The sequence below is a fragment of the Cydia fagiglandana genome, chromosome 27 (assembly GCF_963556715.1).
Source record: "Cydia fagiglandana chromosome 27, ilCydFagi1.1, whole genome shotgun sequence".
NCBI classification, from domain to species: Eukaryota; Metazoa; Arthropoda; class Insecta; order Lepidoptera; family Tortricidae; genus Cydia; species Cydia fagiglandana.
In genome coordinates, this window is record NC_085958.1 from 4,877,461 (window position 1) to 4,900,199 (window position 22,739).

At 35.8% G+C, this 22,739-nt stretch overlaps 1 protein-coding gene across 1 annotated transcript; it reads left to right on the top strand.

Annotated features, from left to right (window-relative positions):
• The first annotated feature begins 7,129 nt into the window (after positions 1-7,129).
• On the top strand, positions 7,130-21,619 carry LOC134677894 (zinc transporter ZIP9-A). Its single transcript, XM_063536337.1, has 6 exons — positions 7,130-7,408; positions 8,740-8,938; positions 12,700-12,810; positions 15,140-15,278; positions 20,030-20,148; positions 21,393-21,619. Exons 1-6 carry the CDS (start codon positions 7,313-7,315, stop codon positions 21,593-21,595), a joined length of 867 nt encoding a protein of 288 aa, XP_063392407.1. The 5' UTR covers positions 7,130-7,312; the 3' UTR covers positions 21,596-21,619.
• The last annotated feature ends 1,120 nt before the right edge of the window (positions 21,620-22,739 follow it).

The window sequence follows — 22,739 nt, forward strand, 5'->3', positions numbered from 1 at the left end:
ACTAGTGCGTACGCCAACCCTCGGGATTAGTTGCCAAGCGGACCCCAGGCTCCCATGAGCCGTGGCAAAATGCCGGGATAACGCAAGGAAGATGATATAGTGTTGGTCAGTAGATCGCATTTTTATCGCTTGTCACCTTGCCTGTCACGTTCTAACAAGTGCGTAAGTGCGAAATTGACGGGCATAGTGACAGGCGATAAAAATGGAACTATGCTATGCCCGCTGGTCAGGTTATAGAATGCAGTTTTACTTTTGTAACTAAAATCGATGACATGGTCCCTAAGAAGAGATCGTCGTATGTCTCATAGTTTCTGGGCTATAACCGCGAAAATCGAAGTTCTCTAATTGCGGGCATTTTTCTCTGTCACACTAATTACGCCTTCATTGGAGTAAAAGAGAAAGATCCCCGCAATTTGAGAATTTCGGATGTCGCGGTAGCCCCTCAGATTTTCCCATACTGACCGATCTAAATGGGCCACACTGTATAACTTTGTTTTTATTCTGGTCTAGACTAGACGGAATATTATATCCACAAAACAAACTACTAAAGAAGATACTTACTATTCCTAATTTATCCTTAACCCTTAAATGCATGATTTTTTGTATTACTTCAAAAAAAATCAAATAGATCAGTAATGTTGGATAGAATCAGGGAAAAATAAAGAAAAAAATCATAGTAATTAAAAAACATACATTTTATCAAAAAAAAGCCTTGATGCATATATACATCACTATGCATTAGCGTCTAAACATTACTAAGCGTCTGAAGATTACTAATTTATTGATGAAACTTTGTGAAACAGTTATTTCTTGGATTCAAGCAAAGAGGCACTTTACATTTTGAGCAAGACCAGGTTGTTGTCCCGTTGCAATTAGGTATTTTGCACCTAAGACGAGTATCAATCATAGGCCATCAGTGATCAAAGCCATCTTTTCTTACATCGACGCTTGGCAGAGGATGACTAGTTCCTTTTTGTTTCTTCGCTTGTAGTCCTTGTTCGATGGAAGCGTTACTTGGACGTCCTCTTTTGATGCCGTAAGTTAATCCAATATTGCAAAGGACATCAGCCAATTCATTGCGAAATTGCCCAAGGTTCGGTAGTTGTTTTGTTGGAACATCCTTTGCAATGCAATTCTTTTTCATTAAAATCCAGGAATTTATTACCGCCAAGTCCAAAAGGTGATAAAATAAACGCAAGTACCATTTACGGCTTTTGACCCTGATACGATAGCGGCCTAAATAGCTATCCATTAGGTCCACACCACCCATATGCATGTTATATTCTTGCACAATTTTTGGACAAGGTATTTCCACTTTTTGTTTTTGTTTTTTGTCATAACGTGCGGAAATTCCCATCGGCTCGGAACCAATGTAGTCAGATAAAAGCGTAACTATCTTGTTATCTTTCCACGCCGTCACCGAAAAGTCAATTCCGTCAAAGTGCGTAATCCTCTCTTCATGTGTTCCCCTTGGAACTGATGCCTTCAACATCTCTTTTTTATCCGGTAGACGACAGTTTGGAAGTCTATTTTGCTGCACGGTGCCAACGCAGTGTATTCCTTGTTTTGCCAGATGATAAACCAGAGGCAATGAAGTGTAGAAGTTGTCGAAGAATACTATGTGATTTCTCATTCTCGGAATCACCCTGGCTAAACGTAAGACTACATTGTTTGTTTTTCCCAGGTCCGGCTCGCCTGCGGGTCTATCTTTCTTTTCTTGCCCGGAATAAACTTCAAAACGGTATGCGTAACCCATAAGACTACACAAAACGAAGAGCTTATATCCCCATTTATGAGGTTTATTAGGTAGATATTGTTTGAGGAAGTGGCCGATTTTGGTAGAGCACATTTGCTCGTCTACAGAGAGACGTTGGTCCATTGGTATTGATGAAAACTTTTCATTTAGATGTTCTATTACTGGTCTTATTTTGTGTAAGCGGTCGTGATCTGGGTGCTCTCTTGTCAAATGTTTTGTGTTATCATTGAAATGCAGTAAACTTCGTATCCGCTCCAATTTATTTACTGGCATAACGCTTTTCACAGGCTCGTAACCGTATTTTTCATGCCAATAAGCCCGCACACTTGGGAATTGTTGGACAGACATAAATAAAATAATACCTATAAATTGTTGGACGTCTTTAGGTGTTATATTCTGCGAACGAGCCGGGTCTTTTTGACATGAATATAGATTTGATTCATCAGAAATTTGTTGGAGAAAATCTGGTGTAAAGAAATAATTAAAGCATTGATATGGCGTATCAAGATCTTGTATTGTTCTGTCGGTGGATTCAATGATGTCGGAATCAGGTGTTATTTTAGTTTCGTCGTAAGACATATGGCCTACTTTCCAAATAAGCTTCCGTTTGTCGAAATGTTGATTATCATGCCTATCTTCAACAAGTGGTGGATCGCTATCATCCTGTTCAGTATCAGCAGTACGTTCTTCGTGCGTTCCACGACTACCGTCAAAAGCTTCCTCATCCAGTAAGTCTCTCAAAATTTCTCTAGCATCGGTGTAAAATAAATCCTCATCATCATTCTCGTCATCCAAGCCATCCTCAGACACGTTGCCATCTTCTAACGCAGCCAATAATTGTTCGATATCCCTATCTTGTAGCCGTTTCGCCATCCTAACAAAAAATAGAAAACGCCAATAATTGTATTTGCAAAACTAAGCTTAGTACTAAAAAACGTAATTTTTGGGGAATTTTCTTTGAAACTATTGTTTTCTTTTTAATTATTGACCCTAAAAAATAGTCATTAATATCATTAATTAATTATAGTCAGTCAACCTTTAGGCTAAGCAAGCAGAGAGGTTGAGGGCAGTGCTTTATAGTTTGAAAAAAAAAACTGGTTATTTTTAAATTAAAAATATAAAAAGGTGGCAAAGTTAAAACTCCTATTTTCATTTCGTTTCACCTTTGTTAAAAGCATAAATTAGGTAGATCGACTAAAGATGATGAAATCTGACGATTTAACATTGTTTAATTTTTGTTATTGGCAAATTTGCGAAATTATAAGAAATAAGGTGGATTACTTCATGGAAAAGAACTGCGAAAAGCCACTTCTAGAAAAGGTGCCTATTTTTTCAAATGTATTAAGTACTTGTTTTATTCTTTTATTATTAACATCACATACCTAGTTATATTTTTTGTTTGTAGCAAATGTTGTTTAATTTATTACAGGTCAACAGTATCAAACAATCAATCTTTAGATTGTGGCTTCCTGATTGTATATTATGCCAATTGTTATACGATGTTCTCCCAATTTGGATAATCGATCTAAAAGATGAAAATATAATATTAATAGGAGACCTGTGTAAATGTGGGCACAATAATAATTTAGCACATTACAATGACATAGAACGATATCTGCCCGATCTTTTTTGTGTAAGATGTGCCAGGCCTCTATTTAATTTAGAAGTAAAGTCGTAAATTATAGCATATGGTTGTTTTATTAACTACATGACTGTGACTAGAGTCAATAATATTATATTAAAGCGTCACACTCAACTGACGCTGCCAATTTCCAATACCACGGATGCCAATTTATAAGAAAATAATATCTAAAACTTCTCAATAGTTATTCAAATAACGAAATAATACAGTGAATTCTATTAGGACCGATTTTGCATGGTGATGTATTTACGCATCACATATAAAACACTAATTTTTAGAAAACAGTACTATTATTATCAAACCTGTTAATAATATACCTTCCACTTACTTTATTTCCTTTTCAGAAACAATTATTCCTTCCAGTGTTTTTAATTATTTGTTAATGAAATTTAAACTTGAAAATTTCGTGGCGATCAGTTTTGCAACTTACGCGCCAAAGTTTGTAAATATGATAATACAGAAAAAAAAATAATCAAAAGTTTATGGATGCGTTCAGAATCTACTACGTAAATGTCACATTTATTTAAAAAAAGTAATAAACGTTATATTAAATAGAGTCTGTGCGGAAAGAGAAGAGTCGTGGCAGAAACGGGAACTAACATTTTAAATTTTATATGGCAATCAAACCTTTGACACCTGTCTTGTAAAAAGTAAACAAACTTCTGTCATTGTATATTTTTATTAACAAAAACCGCAAGTTTTATGTATATAATATTTTCAAAACACGATAAAACCGTACATAAAACCACAAGGCAAGTTATATTTAACATTGTTCGGTTTTGTCAGCGGGAAGAAAACGGCTAAAAGCCGACTATCGACTTACAAAAAGTCGCGGAACGTGTTTCCGCTATTCGCGGGTATTGATGTTGTATTTAATATTAAATAACTACCTATTTAATAAGCCCCCTAAGTAACTTGTCTCCGTTACATAATCGGTAAGTATATTCATTCAAAATATATTAATTTTCATAAATATGCAGGTCATTCATGATCTTTAAAATAACTGACAAATAGTCTTGATACTTGCCATTTTATGCATATTTATATGTAATTTCTTTTTCAGGATTGTGTAAAAGTACCTACGGTATCTCGAATAAAAGACCGCTAAGTAGGTGATATGCAAGAATTCGTAATCTAATTCTAATAAAATATTTCTTTATTTGTAAGTTCGTTTACTAGGTTCTGAATAAAACTTTTTCTAATAAAATATTTCTTTATTTGTAGGTTCTGTTAGTTACGAACTTATATTTCATATTTAGCAGTGACTTTTCGGCGAAGTAAAATATCGTGAGATGAGAGAACCGGACATATCCCAATAAGGCCTACCTACTTATGCACTATTTTTATTCATATTCATATTTATTAATAATAATGTACACATACATTACAAGTCAAGTTTACAATGGGTGAAATATATCCCAGATAAAATTACAGTTCTATTGCCCAATTTCTACCCGATCTACCCGGTTTTAATAACTGTTGGACTGCACAGATTAGGCAGTACATAAATGAGACTCTATCTTGTTTGGTACTAAAATTACAGTTGTAGGTATTGGGCAGATTCTTAACTAGTTTTAGCAGTTTTGTCAATCGCACTGTCACTTTTTAGTATCTACAAGTGTGTTTTAAAAAGAAAACTAGTGCCTGCGCTAAATCAGAGGATTGAGTTGACGAGCCGACACCATCACCAGGCTCTGTTTAGTAAGCCGTGGTAAAAAACCGGAATAAAAGGGATTCAAGTATCATGACCTTAAGTGTCGTACTATAATCACGTGACCAGTGTTGTCAGCATAGCAAAAACCATAAAATAGCACTGGTGCGCCCTCAAATCCCACGACTCTTCTCTTTCCGCACAGACTCTATCTGAATATTGAGCCACGAGCCATCAAACATGTGATGTATATATACATCACTATGCATTTAAGGGTTAGAGTCTGTGCGGAAAGAGAAGAGTCGTGGGATTTGAGGGCGCGCCAGTGCTATTTTATAGTTTTTGCTATGCTGACAACACTGGTCACGTGATTATAGTACGACACTAAAGGTCATGATACTTGAATCCCTTTTGTTCCGGTTTTTTACCACGGCTTACTAAACGGAGCCTGGTGGTGGTGTCGGCTCGTCAACTCAATCCTCTGACTTAGCGCAGGCACTAGTTTTCTTTTTAAAACACACTTGTTTTTATATTTCACATACTAAAAAGTGACTGCGATTGACAAAACTGCTAAAACTAGTTAAGAATCTGCCCAATATAACTGTAATTTTAGTACCAAACAAGATAGAGTCTCATTTATGTACTGCCTAATCTGTGCAGTCCAACAGTTATTAAAACCGGGTAGATCGGGTAGAAATTGGGCAATAGAACTGTAATTTTATCTGGGATATATTTCACCCATTGTAAACTTGACTTGTAATGTATGTGTACATTATTAATAATAAATATGATAGGCCCGTGATATCCAAGGAAATATGAATATTAATAAAAATAGTGCATAAGTAGGTAAGCCTTATTGGGATATGTCCGGTTCTCTCATCTCACGATATTTTACTTCGCCGAAAAGTCACTGCTAAATATGAAATAATAATTTCGTAACTAACAGAACCTACAAATAAAGAAATATTTTATTAGAAAAAGTTTTATTCAGAACCTAGTAAACGAACTTACAAATAAAGAAATATTTTATTAGAAAAAGTTTCATTCTTTGTAATCGAAGTCTGAATTAAAATATTTAACGTCACTTATGTTTGAGCTAGCTTCAAAACAACCAGGGACACTCATAGAACTATCTTCATTTGAACTGGATGTGCTTGAATCCGGCACGTAGATTACGAATTCTTGCATATCACCTACTTAGCGGTCTTTTATTCGAGATACCGTAGGTACTTTTGCACAATCCTGAAAAAGAAATTACATATAAATATGCATAAAATGGCAAGTATCAAGACTATTTCTAAGTTATTTTAAAGATCATGAATGACCTGCATATTTATGAAAATTAATATATTTTGAATGAATATACTTACCGATTATGTACCGGAGACAAGTTACTTAGGGGGCTTATTAAATAGGTAATTATTTAATATTAAATTCAACATCAATACCCGCGAATAGCGGAAACACGTTCCGCGACTTTTTGTAAGTCGATAGTCGGCTTTTAGCCGTTTTCTTCCCGCTGACAAAACCGAACAATGTTAAATATAATTTTCCTTGTGGTTTTATGTACGGTTTTATCGTGTTTTGAAAATATTTTATACATAAAACTTGCGGTTTTTGTTAATAAAAATATACATTGACAGAAGTTTGTTTACTTTTTACAAGACAGGTGTCAAAGGTTTGATTGCCATATTAAATTTAAAATGTTAGTTCCCGTTTCTGCCACGACTCTTCTCTTTCCGCACAGACTCTAATAAGAATATTTAGCGATTGCCGCTTCTTTTTTCAAATTCCCGCTTTCGTCGCTAAAAAAAGACAAATTGTTGCCAGTATGCTATGCGTATGTAGAGACCTTTTTAAAGACCTCTACACATCTTTGCTGTATATTACTAACGTTGATAAAATAAAATTGTAAAACAGAATAGAAATATTGTTGTAATTAATTTATAATAAACACATTGAAAACAATTTATAAATATTTAGAAAGAAATGCCTCTCCATTCACAACCGTTTCTAACTAGAAAAATACAGCTCATGTCGCGTTGTCAGTTCTGTCACAAACGTCAAATCAAAATTGGCCAATCTACTGAGCCTGTCTGCGATTATAATCGGTGTATAACAAAATTTACTGTTATTACTGTTTAACTAGTGGGCTAAGCCATGAACTGTAAACACTAGATAAGAGTCTTAACTCATTTCCCTTCAGAACAAATCGTAGTCTCCCTTCATTTCCTATTAATATTAGTATTATTAACTAGTCAATATGGATGGGACCTGGGTGCTTATCTTGCTGGCTTTAGTGATGCTGGTGGGATCATACGTTGCTGGGAGTATACCACTAAATGTAACAATGTCTGAGGTATGTATTCCGAATGTGCAAGCTTTCTTTTAGTCTAAAATCTGTAAAATAGAAGTCATATTTCTTAGCTATTGCAACATCTGTTACTTGCCTTTTTGTTACTGTCACAGTCTATTTACTTGATCTATTGGCAATAATTTCATAATAAACGTATTAGTTTATTGTATTTAAGCCCTGAAATGTGAATAAAACCTTCAAATATATACATCATTATTGATATTTTCATACAAATGTACAGCTTCAAATAAATTTGTTTACAAACCACAGAAAACCTAATATTTTTCAAATATCGTTCCATATTTCAAGTGCTAAATTTCTTATTATTGACTGAGTCATAAAACTAAATTTGTTCTGTTTAGTACCTGCTTGTATTATGCTCTAAATAATGGTAACAATATGGAAGGCACTCATTTCATTAAGCAGTGGTTTGTTACAGGAAATTCATAATTTATTAGTCTTTAATAATTCCAGTGAAATCTGTTTAGTTGTAAGTTTTTTAAATGTGAAGTTTCATGGGAAAAGATACCTTATGTTGCATAGCACCGCAATAAAGCTAAAAAGCGGTATTTGCATAAATTTTTCATTGAAAATACGTCCTTTAAGCTTAGGAGGGAAGGACGTATTTGGGCATTTTCACTTAATTGAACACCTTTAACGGCCGGTTAGCAATCGTTACAAAGCTGATGGTCAATGTCAAATCCCATACATTTTGTCAGGAATGTAACGGTTAGACGTTACTGAAACACGATTTAAGTCGCGCTTAACTTGTACAAGTTTAATGAAAATGCCCATTTTCAATGAAAATTTTATGCAAATACCGCTTTTTAGCTTAGGAGGGCAGAATAGTATTTGAGTGGGGCTTAGTCAATGTGTGTAATAATATCCTATAATATATATTTCTAAAATACATAAAGCTCCCTCACTCTTTCTTGTGTAATAGTGACAATAAATGTACCTCATAAATTACCACTGTCACCACTTTAATTACTGTAACGTTATCACTGCAACTTGTATTTCCGGGGTGAGGGCCTGGAGATCTGTAATACAGGTCCAACCTAGTTCGGACTCCAGTCCCTCACAAAGGTTATTGTAAAAATAAAATAAAACAAAAAAAATTGTTGTAAAATTATCCTTTGTGAGGTGAAATAAAAACATTTTATTATTTATTTTTATTTATAAATTACCAATACTTAACCTCTAGCCGCCCAGAGGCTTATAAAAAGGTCTCCTGTTCCATCCTATTATGGATCATTATTTTGACAAATTTCATTTGTCTTGGCAATTTTTTACGCGTGGGCGGAGAGATTAAAACAAAAACCTTGTTTACATAGGACAAACTCAAGAAAGTGACAGTGTTCGGAGCAGGCCTCCTCGTAGGCACAGCGCTAGCCGTAATCATCCCCGAGGGTGTTCGCTCATTGTTCAGCGAGCACTCAGCACCGACGGTTGTCACTAAGGACTTTACGGCGCAGCCTCCGACTCATGATGATAAGGATTTGCACAGCGTTATTGGGATAACACTGGTTCTCGGTGAGTTATATTCATATTTACAGTCAGTGTTGGCATCAATCTGAACTAAATCAATCCGGATTGATCAATCGAATTGACGCGTCAATCCGAATTGATCAATCCGGATTGATCAATTCGAATTGAATCAATTCTGATTGACGCGTCAATCCGATTGAATCAATTTGAATTAACGCATCAATCCTCAATTCGGATTAAATCAATTCTCAATCTAGATTAACCATAGTCCCTAAGATTACTTTTCAAAGGTGTAAGTTTTTGGAACTTACTTACTGGACTTAAATTCGATATCTGAGGTTCCCAGAGGTTCAAAAACATGTTCCTGATGTCAGTATTGATTTATTTTATTTATTTTACTTATTTTATTTATTTTATTTATTTTATTTATTTTATTTATTTTATTTATTTTATTTATTTTATTTATTTTATTTATTTTATTTATTTTATTTATTTTATTTATTTTATTTATTTTATTTATTTTATTTATTTTATTTATTTTATTTATTTTATTTATTTTATTTATTTTATTTATTTTATTTATTTTATTTATTTTATTTATTTTATTTATTTTATTTATTTTATTTATTTTATTTATTTTATTTATTTTATTTATTTTATTTATTTTATTTATTTTATTTATTTTATTTATTTTATTTATTTTATTTATTTTATTTATTTTATTTATTTTATTTATTTTATTTATTTTATTTATTTTATTTATTTTATTTATTTTATTTATTTTATTTATTTTATTTATTTTATTTATTTTATTTATTTTATTTATTTTATTTATTTTATTTATTTTATTTATTTTATTTATTTTATTTATTTTATTTATTTTATTTATTTTATTTATTTTATTTATTTTATTTATTTTATTTATTTTATTTATTTTATTTATTTTATTTATTTTATTTATTTTATTTATTTTATTTATTTTATTTATTTTATTTATTTTATTTATTTTATTTATTTTATTTATTTTATTTATTTTATTTATTTTATTTATTTTATTTATTTTATTTATTTTATTTAATTTATTTATTTTATTTATTTTATTTATTTTATTTATTTTATTTATTTTATTTATTTTATTTATTTTATTTATTTTATTTATTTTATTTATTTTATTTATTTTATTTATTTTATTTATTTTATTTATTTTATTTATTTTATTTATTTTATTTATTTTATTTATTTTATTTATTTTATTTATTTTATTTATTTTATTTATTTTATTTATTTTATTTACATTATTTATTTCTTTTACTTTATTTATTTTAATTATTTTATTTATAATATAATAAGATTTATAATAAGAACACACCACACAGGTAGATATAAAGATAAACAGAGGAACGGCAAAAAAACTTGTTTATGCTGGAGGCTGTTTTCACCTTAGATATCGATTTTGAATGCAAGCAGTCACTTTCAAAAAATGACACTAAAATGTCCCGAAAGAGGACACCTTTCAATATTGCAGTCGAAAAGATGTTTAGAAACCTCTGGCTACCTCAGATATCGATTTTAAACGCAATCGGGTAATTTCTAGAAATGTCCCAAAAAAGGGCATCTCTCAATATTTCCCTCGGAAACAAGTTTCGAAACCTTTGGGCACCTCAGATATCGATTTTGAACGCTATCGGTTAATTTCAAGGAAAGTCCCGAAAATGTTCCTAAAAGGACATCCTTCATAATGCCGTCAGAAACATGTTTCGGAACCTTTGGTAAACTCGGACACCGCTTCGGAACGCATTTGGTCAGTTTCAAAAAATGGCCTAAATAAAAAGGACATTAGGTGTACATACAGTAGACAGTAATCGTCAATCCGAATTGACGATTGAGGATTGAGGATTGACCGGTCAATTCGAATTAACGATTAGTAATCGTCAATCTTCAATCAGTAGATTTAGAATTAGTTTCGTCAATCGTCAATCGTCAATTCGAATTGATCGGTCAATCCTCAATCGTCAATCGTCAATTCGAATTGATATTTTGCCAACACTGTTTACAGTACAGTAATAATGTCTAGCAAAGATGCGTGCAAAATATCTGACATAATCTTAAGGGGGAGCTCTCTTAGTGTGACAGGGAGAAATTTGTGTTTTATTAAATCATAATCAGTACATTTGAACTAATTCAAGATCAAATAGTTGAAAAAAACAGGAATAAATTGGATGAAATTAGCTACAGATAGAGAACAATAGAAGGGACTCGAGGAGGCTTTTACCCAATAGGGATCAGTGAAATGAATTAACGAATAAAACAATAACACATAATCAAACATTACATTCTATGAAAAAACACTTAGCCCGGAAAGTAGTGTCATAAGGTGCAAATTTTGGTATCGGATGAATTCCCTTAGCACAGATGCGTAAAGCTAAGCTAATTGAGCCCGGTAGACATCCGCCACCCCCTGGCAGGTAGGCAGGGGGGGCAGTCAAAGTAATTTGTAACGAATTCAAGCTTTGAACTCCTTTTTAACCCCCTTAGAGGATGAATTTTTAAAAACGCGAAATTAGTTTTCTTGTATTTTAATAATATATCTTTTAACGAAGTTTGAAATTCCTAGCTTAAAATAAAACATGAACTCCATATAAACATTCGTCCCCTTTTTAACCCCCTTAGGGGTTGAATTTTTCAAAATCGCTTCTTATCTCTTGTACACATTATAAATGTAACCTGGTGTGCAAATTTCAACTTTCTAGCAATTGTAGTTTCTGCTGATAATATTAATAATTGAATAAAAAATTGCAAACCGATTTTCATTTGTTCGTCAATATTTTTGTTTTTTTCTATCTCAAAAATGAATTCCTTATGCCCGATTTATCTGGAAATGATACCAAACTCGAGGTGGTAGGTAAATAGAAGCCGATATGCAGCGTGTAACTTTGGATGCCCCCCTGCTTACCCACCAGGGGGTGGCGTTTGGCTACCGGGCTGGATTGGCTTAGCTTTACGTATACTACATCTGTGCCAAGTGAATTCATCCGATACCAAATTTGCACGTCCCATACATTGGGTGACACTACTTACCTCACTAACTACATTGTATACTGTACAAAATTTCGCTGAAATAAATAAAGCTGTAATAATAATAATGAGTACATACTAGACTTGGCTCACGAGATAACCGCTATGTGGGATGTTGATTCGACGATCATTGTCCCGATAGTCGTTTCAGCGAACGGTCTAATAGCGAAGAGTCTCGACCGACATCTTGAGAGACTCTCGCTAGGTGGTTGGATCAAGGGTCAGATGCAGAAGGCGGTGATCTTGGACACGGTGCGGATAGTCCGCCGGTTCCTCTCTCTGCGGCCCTGACCACCGGCAGCTTGGGCCCTGCCCCGCTGCTGGCGGCACCCTAGGTTAGGTTTTTTATAATGTGTTTATACTTATTTTTTGTTGTTTTTTATGTGTTTTTGTATTTTACTTTTATATTCATGTTATAAATGACCTAGCCTAAGAAGAAAAATAAATAAATGAGTACATATATCGTATTATATAATGGTTTTACAAACAATAATCAGCAAGTGTTGCAACACACTTACATTTATGTTCTTATGAAACTACACAACGGGACTTAATCGCGTATTTAAGATTTACCTCCGACGTTTCGAGGACGGCGTTGTCCCCGTGGTCTCGGAGAAGACCACGATTTTGATTTATGTTCTTTTTTTTAAATTGGTGTCCACAGGTGAAGCCTTTCCCTGTTTAATTGGGTTGCCATGTTTTAAAGCATGTTTTTTCATGCATTGTTCCAGGATTTGTGTTTATGCTGCTGGTCGACCAGATGTCCTCGAGATACAATGAGACAGGCAACCCTCAGGAGAGGAACATGACTGCCACCGTGGGCCTGGTGGTGCATGCTGCCGGTATGTTTCAAATTTCATGATTCTCTAAAGGGGCCCACAGATTACCAGTCCGCCGGACGATATCGGCCTGTCAGTTAACGCATTCACTGCCACCCTCTTTTCCTGGTCATTCACCAGGTGCCGCACTTTGCTATCACTATATATTATGAATGCGTCTGTGAGTCAAAGGCACAGCGCGAAAGTCACGCTGACGCATATATATGCTTCGGTGGCAGTGAATGCGTTAAACGCAAAATTTGACAGCTCCGAACAACTGACAGGCTGATATCGTCCGGCGAACTGGTAATCTGTGGTAACCTAGTCGGTAGTGCCTATGTAGCAGGAGGTCCCGGGTTCGAATACTAGATGTCCTCGCGACAATGTGATGGGAATCCTCAGAAGAGGAACATGACTGTCATTGTGGGGGTTGTGGTGCATGCTGCCGGTATGTTTCAAATTAAATGATTCTCTCTTAGTGTAAGGCCTGAGTGGACGCTCGGAGCGGAGCGTTCGGCGGGGCGTGCAGCGTGGCGTCAGGCTCACAAGTGATGTGAGCAGCGTGCACTAAGGGCGTCTGGCGTCTCATCTGTCGGCGTCGGTCCAGCGCTATGGAAAATGACGTCGCTGCGCAGTTGCGTCGACGCTGCGTCGACGTCGGTCATAGAATTGTAGACGCCGACGCTCGAAAGACGCCAGATGTAGGGGGGCCCTAAGGCCGCTCCTATACGTTTGCATTTGTTTAATATGCCCGCCGCACTAATAAAAATAAATAAATAAAATTTATAATAATTATGATTAATATCGCAACAGAACAGTCAACTTTCAAAAACATGCCTTATCATATTAGGCTTATCGTGTTTGTTGCCTAACTCTGATACATGCACTCTACCGAAACGGTTTCTCGCTTATTTAATATATTAATAATAAGCGGTTTATCGCTATTAAGAACTTTATTAAATATGATTAAAATTAAATGTCAGGAATATCGTATTTATTTATTAACCGACAATAAAACGGAGGAGGTTCTCAAGTCGACGCGTATATTCAACAATATACAAATGGCGGACTTAATGCCAAATGACATTCTTTACCAGTCAAATATAGGGCTAAACATCTTCATTTTTCTCTTCACCATTTTCGACAACCGCTCTGGCCTAGTGGGTAGTGACAGTGACCCTGTCTATGAAGCCGATCCCGGGTTCGGATCATGGGCATTTATTTTTATTATGATACAGATATTTGTTCCTGAGTCATGGTTGTTTTCTATGTATTTAAGTTATGTGTATATCATATACCGGGTGTGGCCTGTAACATGAGCAAATAATTAAAACATAGATTGTACTCCTCAAACGGTGACACTTTTGTTCAACAACTTTTAAAAATTATGAAGTATTTAGACTCCCTATTTTTCATACAAAATAAATATTATCTTCAATGGACGCCATCGCCACGCCATATCATTGTGATTGACGTTGCTTGTCAAGCCTTAAACATAACAAAATTCGCAATACATTGCGTCTTTGAATAACCTTTAAAGTGTTTTAAAAATCAAACTACAAGTTATTTTCAAAAGTCGCTGAACAAATGTTGATCAGTATGAGGAGTACAGCCTACAGTTACATTTTTTGCTCATATTACAGGCCACACCCGGTATATCGTTGTCCGAGTACCCACAACACAAGCCTTCTTGAGCTTACCGTGGGACTTAATCAATTTGTGTAAAAATTTCCTACACTCGCCGTCACTAAATCGCACAATACATCTTCGTAATGGTGCGAGCGATTCTAGCTCTTAGTGAAACAGTTTGCCTTATTCTATTTGATATAATTTAAAACCTAATTGAATAACCATTAATCTGATGTTTTTTTAGGGTTCCGTACCCAAAAGGTAAAACGGGACCCTATTACTAAGACTTCGCTGTCCGTCCGTCCGTCTGTCCGTCTGTCTGTCACCAGGCTGTATCTCACGAACCGTGATAGATCTAGACAGATGAAATTTTCACAGATGATGTATTTCTGTTGCCGCTATAACAACAAATACTAAAAACAGAATAAAATAAAGATTTAAATGGGGCTCCCATACAACAAACGTGATTTTTGACCAAAGTTAAGCAACGTCGGGCGTGGTCAGTACTTGGATGGGTGACCGTTTTTTTTGCTTTTTTTCCGTTTTTTTTTCATTATGGTACGGAACCCGTCGTGCGCGAGTCCGACTCGCACTTGCTCGGTTTTTTTATTTGTTTACATGTTTTATTTATTTTGAAGATTGTCGGCCTTTGAAAGAATCGCTTGCGCCAGAAGATGTGCGATTTCCGTGACGCGGAGTGTAATTTTTTATTTCCTGTTTTTAGCTGACGGCGTAGCCCTAGGCGCTGCGGCGACCACGTCCCATCGCGACGTGGAAATTATCGTATTCCTAGCTATCATGCTTCACAAGGCGCCGGCGGCCTTCGGACTCGTCACATTCCTTCTCCACGCTGGCTTGGACAGGTAAATGAGATTTCAGTGCCGCAGTTTAACCTTTTAACCAATGACCGATATATCCGCACCGCAGGTCCAACGCCAAAGACGGATTTATCGGTCACAGACCACAGAGCAACATAGACCTACGTGCATATGCATAAAGTTCAATTTCAGTTTTGACACTTCGGTGACGTGGCGTCCGAGTGACAGCTTTTGTGTTTGACACGGCGTCGAAAAGGTTAATAGTACTTAGTTTGTGTGGTTGCTACATAATGCAAGGCTTTAAAATACGAGTGTAGGAAGTGTTCAGTTTTTAGGGTACGGATACCCAAAGGGTAAAAACGGGACCCTATTACTAAGGCTCCACTGTCCGTCTGTCTGTCTGTCACTAAGCTGTATCTCATGAACCGCGTGATAGCTAGTATTAGCAGAGAAAACACCATACATCATTAAATAAAGGATTTAATACATAAAACATGGAAAACAGGCGTAGCTTCAAGTTCAGGAAGGCAGGCCTTTGCCAGTACATTCTGCAACCATAACTCGGGGCAATAACTGTGTCATAACAAAGCATACTTGGATTCAACTTTTGAAATTATAGTTCAACTATCCTTGGCTCACTCAATATTTTCTTATAATTTATCAACATATTATTTGATCAGAATAGATTTAATGTCTCCCAGTGAAGACCTATGCCCAGCAGTGGTACATTACACAGGCGGGTAATAAAATATTGATTTTTGGCTTCAATTACATCAACATGCATCAAGATACACACACACACAAGACATGTTGCATACTCTATTGAGATCCTTGATAAAGTATTGACACTATCCCTCGTATTTATTATATTCATATTTATATATTTAGTTTTGTTAGTAAGTAATGTGAATAAAACATGTGGACAATTTATTAGCTTAAGGTGTAGGTATTCCAATACTGTATTAGCTTTAGAAATCCATCTTTCAATATTATTTCTTCCCATAACGATATACCTATACTCTGTATCTTTAGGTATTTAAATAAAAGTAAACAAACAATTTGTACATTTTAGGGTAGTTATAACATTGATTGGTTAATCAACCAAATACAAAACCGCCTGGACCTGTCACTGAACGAGCTGACTTTAACCTACATTATTTGATCATGTAATGTTTTCATATACCCTCAACTGGCTTAAGGAGCCATTTGAGGGTAGATTTTGTTTACTTTTATTTAAATACCTAAAGATACTGACTATAAGGTTTACCACTTTTATGACACTAGCAATAATTTTTTTAATATTTTATAACACACATGTAATGCTATTATATTATTACCATTATTCTATGACCTTGTCAGATTTTCAGTAAAATGGGATATAGTATTATTATGATTTGCTTGCATGAAACAGCCAAATACTTCAACTTGGTGAAACAAATAACTTTTGTTGTGAATACTTAACTTATTCTCTCATAGTGGTACATGCAGCATCCAACTTGGCAACTTTTGACATACTACCTGCAGTCATCTCTCACCACAGATTTCTTTTACTTCAAAGAATTCCTTGCACCATTCAGCCTGGTGAGGACTCCCCTCAAGCAGCTGCAGTAGCCATTTGTGAAGACATTTGCACATTCTAACAACACACAACATGCAACATTTAACAAACAACATAACCATGTGAGCTGTTTCTATCACATCATATTCCATATTATAATTTGTCAATTAGTTATAAGATTATTGCTTCAATTCAACTCAAGTAGTTTTTTACTAAGTTTTCATGACTAAACAAGACTTAACTGGTAGGTCTCTTAAAATGACACAATTTTCAATCATCAACATAATATGAATAGTAAATAATTTAAATGAACTATTTTACAAGTAGTTATCATCAGTCATCACCATATCAAGTGTCCCTATTTTATTTTATTTATTAATTCACTGAACTGACTGCCTGTTATAGTACGGTCAACATTAAAAGTAGGCACTGCTCCTTATTAACGGCACAGGCACATGTCACTTCATCCTTTCCATTTGGACATCACAGGCCTTTAGTGGCTATGCTAACCTGTTCCATTTTATTTTTAAACATATTAACACATATTAATTAATTAGTGTAGGTACGTGACAATTTGAAACTGTTGGGAACATACCTCAATAGCCACTTTGAGTAGGTATAATTGGTGTAAGTCAAATTTATATCTGATCAATCACTTGTTATTATTTTTATTCTTATAACCATGCTATAACTAGAAATTATATGTGAATTTCGCTCACCTAACACAACAGTATAATTTGGCCTTACCTCGTTCAATTTTGTATCGCTGATTATATTTCTTATACCTCCAAAACCATTCACACTGGACAGTATTACTTACTCATTGTGTGCAACCATTCTGCAAGCGCAAGGCTTCTGTGAGTGTGCAGATATAAAGCTTGTTCTGGTAAACTATACCTCCAGCATAAAACACATTTATTCTGTGAAAATATAAATGAAGCAACAACTTTATCTGAAATGACAATTATTAGCATTTTTCTGCATAATGTGGTCATGCTATGCTTCACACAACATTCTCAAAGGGATCATTTTAACATAGCCTTATAATACTATGTCATACAACGACCCAAGAAAGCAACTTGGTCGATCTTGCATAAATAGGCATAATAATAATAACACACCACATAAGTACTCTCAAACTATAGTACTTTTCATCTCAGAATGTTTTAAAATATTAGTAACATAAAGCATTACTCAATGTTAAATAACCAATCTTTCATGTCGGTAATATGTAAAATACTTAATCCATTTATTTTTATTGCTAATGCTAATATTATCCATCATCAATCATAGACTAAGGCCCGGTTGCACCAAACTGTCTGTCACCGTTAAAGTGTTCGCTAAATTTTATTGTATGGGAAGTTTCATAATTCACAGCTGATTGCCATTGATCAGTCTGTCAAGTATTGATGGTGCAACTGGTGCTTAGTGTTTAAACATACACTCAACCATACACCCTAAGCCAAACCACTATGACTGATAAATTGCATAAGCAATTTAATAATACCTTGATAGAACTTTCTGCGCTGAACGTTCACTGACACTGTTCGACATGTTCACAAACATTGTCTCCGTTATATGATTTTTTTATAAAATTGGGGTCCAGAATAAATATTATGGTGTGATTATAATGTCATTGCATAGTCTAGCTGGCATTCATAATCATAATGGCAATTTTGATTATTGCCTTTCTTTGCATATTCTAAAACTAAATAATTATGATGAATGTTGTTTACATGATTATATGCTATTATAGCTGATATTTTAGGCTGTGAATTGTTTGCATATGTGCAATACTATTCTACACTAAGTGGATAAGACAACCTTTCACAGATTTTACTTGATTGTACACTGATATTGAAGTTTTGACACTATGGCACATAGTTCTTGGATTACTTACCCATAGATCATTTTTATAACTTACGTGGCTTGAACATCGTTCCAACCATTGAAACGATACGATATAGCTTACCAAATATAGTATTCCAACTAACTTCTCGTATTGGACAACATTGGACAAGTATTGGTTATGACGATGACGCCATGAACTACGGTGATGTACGTACACCGTCATCAATAATTTTCTTCATCAAATATGCCTTAACAAGGCTTCACCAAAGATTTGTTTATATTATTCAATGATGAATGGTGCAAATATAATAGAAAATCACTTGAACCGGCGTTCATTTGGTTAGCAACAATAAGCGAATGAACTACTGGCTTTATGCCTTTCAGAATATATTGTGGACGTAAATTACGTATCGCGCTTCTGAACTATTAGCAGAGAAAACACCATACATCATTAAATAAAGGATTTAATACATAAAACATGGAAAACAGGCGTAGCTTCAAGTAAATCACACTCCGACGCAGCCATGGCAGGCGATCCTCCTCTGACAGTCCGGGTCGCGCCAATCGTAATGTCACAATTGACACCGACCTTAGAGCAGCGTTCGAGCAAACCACATAATCGGTTATCACTAGGCAATTGAAATTTTCACACATGATGTAATTCTGTTGCCACTATAACAACAAACACTAAAAACAGAATATTATAAATATTTAGGTCGGGCTCCCATACAACAAGCGTGATTTTTTTGCCTTTTTTTTGCGTAATGGTAGGGAACCCTTCCTGCGCGATTCCGACAACAGCAATACATAATTTGTGAAAATTTCAACTGTCTGTCTATCACAGTTCATCAGATACAGCCCAGTGACAGACAGACAGACAGACTTAGTTAATAGTTTAAGTACGGAACCCTAAAAAGCACACAGCATCATCTTCTTCCTCACGTTGTCCCGGCATTTTGCCATGGCTCATGGGAGCCTGGGGTCCGCTTGACCACTAATCCCAAGAATTGACGTAGGTTGGTTTTTAAGAAAGCGACTGCCATCTGATCTCAAACCTACCAACCCAACCCAAATGGGAAACTAGGCCTTATTGGGATTAGTCCGGTTTCCTCACGATGTTTGATTGTTGTGTAGCATTTGAGAATAGTTATTTACGATACAAGTGCGGAAAATAGGAAATTCGAAACGAGTGGCGATAAATTAAAACACGACCGAAGGGAGTGTTTTAAATCGACACGAGTTGCGAATTACCTATTCGCAATTGTACAACGTTTTACAGTACATATGGCCCTTTAAACTTTTGACATACACACGAAAAGTGCTATTTTACCCACTAGTGCGGGAAAATAGGGTCATATGTACTGTAATAATACTTTTTACGTTCCAGGAACCGTATCCGCAAGCACCTACTGATCTTCTCATGCGCCGCGCCGCTGCTCGCCCTGCTAACGTACTTCGGCATCGGGAACGAGAGCAAGCAAACACTAAGCGATTTCAACGCTACCGGTGAGTATTTATTACCGTAACCCTCCTTTCTGCAAAATATATAATTCAGCCAACGTCCCACTGCTGGGCACAGGCCCCCTCTCAAGCATGAGAGGGTTTGGCCTATAGTCCCCACGCTGGCCCAATGTGGTTTGGGGAGTTCACATACACCTTTGAATTTCTTCGCAGATCTATAACCTATCTAATCTATGTAATCTATAACCTTACGAAAACACATTGTTTATACCAGCGGTCGGCAACCAGCGGCCCGCGGGCCGCATGCGGCCCGCCGACCTCTCGCTTGCCGCCCGCGACCCTCCCTGGCTATTTTGTATGTAGTACTGACGATCGACAATGTCTGCTAAAGTCACAAATATTAACAAAGTGCGGCCCGCGTCATCTTCGTTAACTACTATGTGGCCCTTGGCTGCTAAAAGGTTGCCGACCGCTGGTTTATACGAAAGAAAAATTACCAAGGCCTTGGACACTGGAGGCCTTAGTAATTTTTTATTCGTATATGACATTTATATCGATTTGTAATTTAATTAGTAGTGTGTCCACTTGAAATAACACAAATCAAAATATTTCATAAAAAGTATGTATAACTGGTCAAGCAAATCTTGTCAGTAAAAAAGGCCTGAAATTCAAATTTTCTATAGGTCGATATCTCTTCGCGCCTACATTTTTCAAATTTGCCGCCTTTTTCTATTGACAAGATCTGCTTGACCAAGTATATTTCATTTGTTCTTAGCTTAGAGCATTTAATAACTGGAGTCGCCTTTAAGAGCTTACCCGTCTGCCGAAAACCTTGCACGACTGTGCAAACCTTGCACAACTGTGTATGGACTGACGTTTATCTGACATGGCTATTTGTACGTTACGTACAAATCTGACGTGCCCCTCCCCGCAAATGTCAGCAGACTGTTTTGTACGGAAAATGACAGCCAAGGCGTCTCCAGTAACTAAATGCTCTAAGGTTCTTAGAGTATCTACAACCGATCGGCCGGACGACCGGTCTGGCCTAGTGGATAGTGACCCTGCCTGTGAAGCCGATGGTCGTGGGTTCTAATCCCAGTAAGGGCATTTATTTGTGTGATGACACAGATATTTGTTCCTGAGTCATGGTTGTTTTCTATATATTTAAGTATTTATATATTATAGATATCGTTGTCTGAGTACCCACAATACAAGCCTTCTTCTTGGGGCTTATTCAATTTGTGTAAAAATGTCCAATAAAAAAATAACCTTCTCTTTTTTATCTCCAGGTATAGCGATGTTATTCTCCGCCGGGACCTTCCTCTACGTGGCCACGGTACACGTCTTACCCGAGCTCACCCACTCCTCCCACACGCACGCCTTACTAGGGGAGGCGCCCAAAGGTTTCGGAGGCCTGCAGTTCTGCGAGGTGCTCATATTGACCGTCGGCGCATTATTGCCGGCTCTCCTCACTATGGGACATGAACATTAGGTACATCATACTCCCGCTCCCCCCATAGGCACGTCTTACTATATAGTTCGTTTTTTTTAGAACTAGAAAGAACTTGAAAGAAGGTAAGCGATCTTAAAATGTCTTTAAATTCAAAAACGCTTTTTAAAAATCAAAAACGATTACTTATGAAAGCAGAAGAATATAAATGATCGTATTAGATTCATAATTGTTACATTTTTACCGTAACTTATTTTTAAAACGTGTTTTTCAATTAAAAGACACATCAAGATTGTTTACATATCTCTAATGCTAAAAAAGCGAACTATAGGGGAGGCGCCTAAAGGTTTCGGGGGGATGCAGTTCTGCGAGGTACTCATATTGACCGTCGGCGCATTATTGCCGGCTCTCCTCACTATGGGACATGAACATTAGGTACATCATACTCTCCCACTCCCCCCATAGACACGCCTTACCATAGTTCGTTTTTTTTAGCATTAGAAAGAACTTGAAAGAAGGTAAGCGATCTTGACATGTCTTTTGATTGAAAAACGCTTTTTAAAAATCAGTAACAATTACTTATGAAAGCAGAAGAATATAAATGATCGTATTAGATTCATAATTGTTACATATTTGCCGTAACTTATTTTTAAAACGTGTTTTTCAATTAAAAGACGCGTCAAGATTATTTACCTTATTTCTAATGCTAAAAAAGCGAACTATAGGGGAGGCGCCTAAAGGTTTCGGGGGGATGCAGTTCTCCGAGGTGCTCATATTGACCGTCGGCGCATTATTGCCGGCTCCCCTCACTATGGGACATGAACATTAGGTATGGTACTAGCATTCGCGGCACGGAATAAAGGCCTGTCCAGACGGGGACATTCTTTCGGCAATCTGATTAAATTGTCCGATCAAATCAGGCCGTGCGGACTCAAACGCCAATTGTAACGAGGCATCTTGTACAAAAAAGAAGTTTCTTTTGGCAAAAAATAACTACTTACAGATGTAGTGCATAATTGTTTTCCATCGTATTTTCTCGGAAACGTTCGTATTTGTCATGCTACTTCAGTCAACGTCAGTACTTTTTGTACCGAGACTGACTGAAATAGCAAGACACGTTCGTACGTTCCCGTGAAAACACGATGGAAAATAATTTATGCACATCTGTACCTACACGATTACATAC

Coding starts and splice junctions, on each gene's coding strand:
- LOC134677894 (XM_063536337.1), top strand. CDS start 7,313: ATGGATGGGACCTGGGTGCTTATCTTGCTGGCTTTAGTGATGCTGGTG. Junction 7,409..8,739: donor TAAATGTAACAATGTCTGAG/GTATGTATTCCG, acceptor TTGTTTACATAG/GACAAACTCAAGAAAGTGAC. Junction 20,149..21,392: donor AAGCGATTTCAACGCTACCG/GTGAGTATTTAT, acceptor TTTTATCTCCAG/GTATAGCGATGTTATTCTCC.